Raw genomic sequence first — 6,765 nt, 5'->3', positions numbered from 1 at the left:
ACCACTACACTCTCGGAGTGGTTGGCGTTAGGAAGGGCATCCAGCTGTAGAAACTCTGCTAGATCAGATTGGAGCCTGGTGCAGCCATCCGGTTCACCAGTCCTCAGTCAAATCGTCCAACCCTTGCTAGCATGGAAATCGGATGTTAAACGATGATGATGATGATATGTATACACATATACATCCATATATGTATACACATATACATACATATATGTATACACATATACATATATACACACATATACATACATATCAACACCTGTGCATATATATATATATATATATACAAAGACATGGACACACATAAACATTATATGATTTAGTAAAACACTTTAGCTGTACTTCTCTGACTGCATACCCATTCATGAGCCCCTTTCCTATCCTATCCCCATATGTATATGCCCTGTCTGAACATTTATATGGCATACCAGATTGTAAGAATGCTAGGAACAAGTTGTAATAATGGAAAACATGAACCCAAATCCTAAACATCATCCTATCAACAATGTACAATGCCCAGAACAATAACCCAGATTACATACAATAAAATACACTCTACTGTGGAATGCAAGGTGCATGCCCTGAACAGACCACGTAGACCTATTAACCTACTGAACCCAATGGACTTATACAATATACTTGGTGACTACCGCTATTTTTTGAATACCAAAAGATTTATATGTTCACATACAATGATGGATACATATGCAGGAAGGGCAGAACAGTAGTAGTAAATTGAGAAATCTGGTTGCTGTATAGTATGATAATGGGAAGGGATTTGTAGAGGAGAGTATGTATCATTATGTGCACATTAGTAAACATGTGTATGGTTGCTTAATGGAAACACTCCTTTCTTTTCAATAATCCTTCTATTGACAATATGAGAAATTCAGAACATTGTTAAAGTCTGTATATGTTCAAATACATTGTGTCATTGTCATCATCATTTAACGTACACTTTCCATGCAGGCATGGGTTGGACAAGTTAGTAGGAGCCAGCCAGGTAGAAGACTACTCCAGGCTATTGTGTCTGTTTTGGCAAGTTTTTTTTTATGGCGGGATGCCTTTGCTGACACCAACCAATCTGCAAAGTGGACTGAGTACTTTTTATATGGCACTAGCATGGGTGAGGTCAGTTTTGACATGGTTTTTACAGGTAGACGCCCTTCCAAATGCCAACCACTTTACAGTATGGGCTGGATGCTTATATTTCATGATATAGCCCTCTGCTTTTCTTTTTTTTTTTTTTTTTTGCAGATATTTACAATGTTTGCCACATTTTTAAGGACACATCTTTCAAGAGCTCTAACTTTCTTCTTAGTTCTTTTTTTTTTCTACCTTACTTGTCAGATAGTGTCAGACATCACGATGACTCAGCAAATGAAAAGTCAGACTGTAATCATTACCTTAAAAATTCAGCATAGTGATACTTCCTGTAAGTTACCCAATCTTTTGTCATCATAGTTTGAAAGGACCTGGAACCGACTGACAGGGATCCAACATCAGCAGCTAAATCAGCTAAATGCAAAATGCATGCACAGGGTCCTACTACCATCAGCACATAGAACTTTGTCTAGAAAATCCAAGAAATAATTCATAAAAACTCTGGAAAGTCAATCAGAACCATTGCAAAGAACCTCGAAGTTTCAGAATACACCAGCAGATGAGTTGTGCATGAGGATAGCTGATACAAGCTGTACATGATGTGGAGGAGTTAGTTTATATCAAATATGACAAGGGAGAATAATTTAACCCATGCAAAGTGCTTGCTAAATAAGTTAAAAAAGCAAACCGTATGATACTTACCTTTGCCCTCCCTGATTCTATATCCACACTATTTTCAACACATATGTCCTCATGAACATATTACCAAAAGCGTACATTCTTGTTATCATATTTACCACTGTTTGAGACCCACTCCAGCTTCCTCTCATCCACCCATGTAAATTAGAAGGTCACCATAAATCTCCTCCACAAACAGTAAACATGTCCCTGCTCTTTCCATCATATTTTAACTTCTCAACACCTTGTTTAAAGGACCATCCTATCTCCTCTCCTCCGCCTCAGCAAAAGAGGCTCTTCAGTCTTGCAAGTTACAAGGGAACCTCATTTGTACTGATACCACAGATGAAGCACCCAGCAAAGTTACAGGTTGTTTATATGGATGATACCATTGGTAAGAAAAATTTACACAGATGGATAAGAAAGTTTAAAGGAGAATCCAGCATTGAAAACCACACCATCAGCTGTGATGACTGACACGAGTTGCAGGTAAGTGAACAAATTGATTCATGCAGAAAGATGAATCACAATCACAGTTTTGTGTAGATTTCTATGGCTGGATACCCTTCCAAAACAAGCTTGAGGTACAACTGGACTTTGGGTACATTGGCAGTTGACACCTGATTTGAAGGAGAGAAGGATGAACTCTGCTTTGATCAGCTCTGCTTGAAGTATCTGAAAACAATAATGACAAGCATTTTTTTTTCCTGATTTGGCAACAAGAAATAAAATGAGGCTGTATCTTTTTGACCTAGAAACTATTGTTAAGTTCATGGAATAGTCATACCTCTTCTCCAAGGACTAAGAAGTTCAAAAGCTGACAATTGGCAAAGAAAATTATGGTGATTGTCTTTTGAGATGACAAGGACATCAGTTTTCTTGATTTTCAGTACATTGAGACAATCAAAAAGCTTAAACTAGCCTTTAGGAGGAAGAAGTTAAACAAGAATCTGAAAGTGGTCCACATTCACCACAACAGTACATGATTACATACATCTTTGGCAAGAAATCAAGTGAAAGCAATGTGGACTGGTCAGTAGTCCCCTATCTATCCTGGACCTGATGCCCTCTGACTTCTACCTATTCAGTTCAATGAAAGATAGTCTTGGTGGGGATAACAATTTGATGACACAAAGAAGATGAAAGCAGTCATGAAATTGGTATAACAGTGCACACCTGAAATTTTTCAAAGAGGATCCAAGAGTTTGGTTGACAGAAAATAAGCAGAAACCTGTTTGTGTGTATGTGTGTAAAACGATGGCACAAATGCATTGCTTGTGATGCAGACTATGTTGAGAAGTACTTTTGCAGAGAAGAATTATTCTACCACATGTGCAATTTGAACGACCTATGTCACTTAATAAAAAATGGAATGTTTACATTAGCATTACTTTCAGTACAACCCCAATATACATATAAATCATTCATTTTACATGTTGTTTCCATGCTGCCATGGGTTATACAAATATATTAGTGAGGCAGTTTTACAGTTGCATATCTTTCCTGTTGGTAACCCTTACCTAATTTCAAAGTAAGATATTATTTATTTCATGCCATTTTGGAAGTGAAAAGCTAGCAGACAATTTGTTGACAGAACAAATTACAAAAACGTCACCACTTTTAGGTCGGTGATTTTCAGAGAAACACAAACGTAAACACTCATGCAGACATACACCCATACACACACTAGTGTATACATCTAGAGTGACGGCCTATTCTCAGTTTTTTATCAACTAAATCCACTCACAAGGATTTGGTGGACATAAAACAGAAATCATGTGGTTGGGAAATGAATTTCTTAATCATACAGCCATGTTCCACACACACGCACACACATAAAACAGGCATCCCTCAAGCAAATTCCAGTGTTTCCTCATTTCCAGGGCCCCATGGAAGTATTTACTTCGTCAGAAGTTGTTTTCCAAATCAAAAAGAAAAAGAGCTTTCATGGACTACTATTTTGATACTAACCACGTCACACGCCCGATAATAATACATGAGGTCAATGTCTTTGCACAAGGAGATTGTTTTCCTTAGGAAAATATGTCTGTTCGCAATGATAATTTATTGCACCAAACTCATTTGATAGATATGTATAGGTACCATGTGCACGATACAGTCTCCAATGAGCTTCATATCCTCACCAGAAAGAGGACGATTGTGTTGGAAGAGAGTCAAATGCGATGGAAAAGTAATTGTCTCAAATATTTGCTGTTAATCGTTTTCTCTTCTATTAACATTCAATACACATTGTAAGTAGTTAATAGTCATGCGTTGCCCACGTTAATTAGGAATGTAATTAAAATATTTGATGGATCCAACATCAATAACGACACGAAACTGAATACTTTACAACTAACCGGCATAGTTTGTTTTGTAAGGTTACACCTACTTTTGACAAGGTAAAAAATACCTTCACTTTCAAAGGGCTCTGGAAACGAGAAGCACCTCAAGTCCATTTATAAGGCATTAAGTAAACCCGAAGTTACAGTAGAAACCCGGAACCACATGTCTATGAGGCGAACTTCTAAAAGACATAGCCGTACCAGCGCTTCTGTGTTTGTGTGACGAAAACAAGAAATTAACGGATATAAACTGTACGGCGAGCAAAAATACTTTGTGGTGATTATTTCGCCCAAATGGTACCCTCCTGTCACTTTCACAATCGGAAATGTAGTGAACCAGTGATTTGCCAGTTGGAAATCTATAAACAACGACGCTATTTAACACAAAATACACGATAGAAAAAGAAAAACTAACTCGTTGTCAGTGGTGTTCTGCTTACATGTTTGATCCCACAAAACCATTATGTCCATGCATTTAACTACTCCACACACTGCCTAAGTTCTCGTATGAGGTTATGATGATAAACGGATAATATAAAGTTATTTTTTTTTAATGTTTCTACAACCAAATCCGGCCTATGAGTGGAAATTGAACTTTCAAAGGGAGGGGTTACAAAATGGTCACCATCTCCAGAGAGTGAAATAATGACTGCCGAGAAAAACAACTGAATGTAAAAACTTAGGTAAATCGGTTATTAAAGAGATTTATATAGATCGATAATGGCAAATCAACATATTTGTGAGGCTTCATTTTGATTGTAATATGTACTGACACTGGAGTACTGCCATCCTACTTTTAAAATAAATATTGTAGATGTAACTATTGGAAAAAAGGGAAAGGATTGCAAACATCAAGGTGGTGACAATGGGTGTGGCAAATATTTGCCCAACTGAAGATATTCGAACATCATTTTGATATCTTAATGTTCATAATCAGCTTCGTAAAATGTAAGTTCGAAGTAGTAAAAAAAACATTTTTTTTTACATACTGTTTTATTTATTCGATCAAAGTGGGAATTTAATAAGTAATCAACTCTAAAATGTTTACTTTTCCGTGTTTGTTTGTGAAACACAACGATACATCAGGTATATTTTCTAAAATGTAGTTTAACTAACAAACCAAAATAAATAAATATTCATGTTGTTCAGTTTTACGACTTACGGGAAAATAATTATGAAAATAAAATTGAGATGAAAATGTCAAGAAGTTACTTTAAACTTCGGTCAAATTATTTTCATGTTGGATACAATAAATTATCTTGTGATATTTCGATGATGACTAATTTACGTATAATAGAAATAATTTAAAAGAATTAGATAACTAAAAATCAACATATAAGTAAATATTTGATTTTATCAAGACTCACCTTACATGTTGCTGTAGTTTTACCTTTCTCACAGTAAGTAACAGGAGCAAGTCCAGGCAGGTAAAAACTTAAAATAGGTGGGATACATGACATGCAAACTAACGAATAAATAAACAATAGTACCATTTTGGGCAATAATTAACGATAAACGTAAATATAAAAATATGCTACAATGTTACTAAGAGATTGTTTCCGGGTGTACCAACAAGAAATATTTATAGGACGAAAATGGCTGCTACACGTCACCGCAGAGAAACGGTGAGTCGAATGGTGGCCAGCATGACAATTTCAAGGGACTTAACTCTATACTGAATCCTACCAACAATTTGTGACGCAATTTAGATTGAACAGCTGCGTTGGGTCATATTTGTTTAGTTAGCGCATTATACCATTCAAGGTTTAGAAGTTGTTCAGTTCAGTGCTTCAGTAGTTGTTGCAATTAGTTTTTATGAAACTCGTATATAGGTCAGGTACGAGTTTTCTGAGAATGTCATCACTAACAGAAAGGCATAGAGCAAAAATTGTCAAATACTTGATTATGAAGTGAAAACTATTCCAACAGTATAAAGTATTATAACAGCAGGGTCTCTCCTTTACAATAGACAGTGAGTTAAAAAAAATTTTATTAACCAAGATTATCGATGCAATTCATGGACAAGAATTCCCTCAATGTGCAATTGCCGTATTCGCTAGCATATAAGACGCACCCCTATTTTATAGATTTTTTAGAAGAAAAAAGGGAATTCAGTTTGTGCCATTATACATTTATTGAACGATATTTGAAAGTAGTTTCATAGGAAAAAAAGTATCTGTGCGTGTAAATCTAATGTTGTGACATACTTAGAATAAAGTATAAAACCATAAATTTATTTTATATAAATATGTAATCGGAGTGCCGTGTTTCATTCAGTTTTATCTTCTTTCAAAGTAACTGTATAGTAGTTTATGTTTTGGCCATGAGAATTGTCACACAGAAGGTTAAAACACGGATTTCTGGCTGTGATATTTTGCATAACTGCAATCGACCACCAGGGTGGTGACTATTGCTATAGTTTTGTTGTCATCCACTCATTGCAAATAGCTGATAGGTAGATGAAAATGTATTAATATTCTTTCAATCCTTTCAAGAAAGATTTTCATTTAAATAATTTAAATCATCTTAAACATAGCACAATCAGTAAATAATGTAAGACATATGGGGTGTGCGCTATGTATACTGGGGAAGGCGGTATAATGAGATGATGTGGCCTTCCTACACAACTGCCAAT

At 35.7% G+C, this 6,765-nt stretch overlaps 1 protein-coding gene across 1 annotated transcript in view; it reads right to left on the bottom strand.

Moving 5' to 3' along the window:
• Window positions 1-5,769, bottom strand: part of LOC106873103 (transmembrane 9 superfamily member 2) — a 66,047-nt gene extending 60,278 nt beyond the window's left edge. Inside the window, exon 1 of the mRNA XM_014920331.3 lies at window positions 5,498-5,769. Coding sequence (XP_014775817.1) covers window positions 5,498-5,623 — 126 coding nt within the window. The 5' untranslated portion in view covers window positions 5,624-5,769. The remainder of the gene's footprint in view (window positions 1-5,497) is intronic.
• Window positions 5,770-6,765: the final 996 nt, after the last annotated feature.

This window comes from Octopus bimaculoides, chromosome 19 (assembly GCF_046866305.1).
Source record: "Octopus bimaculoides isolate indiv1 chromosome 19, ASM4686630v1, whole genome shotgun sequence".
Taxonomy (NCBI): domain Eukaryota; kingdom Metazoa; phylum Mollusca; class Cephalopoda; order Octopoda; family Octopodidae; genus Octopus; species Octopus bimaculoides.
This window is presented reverse-complemented; position numbering and strand designations above follow the sequence as displayed.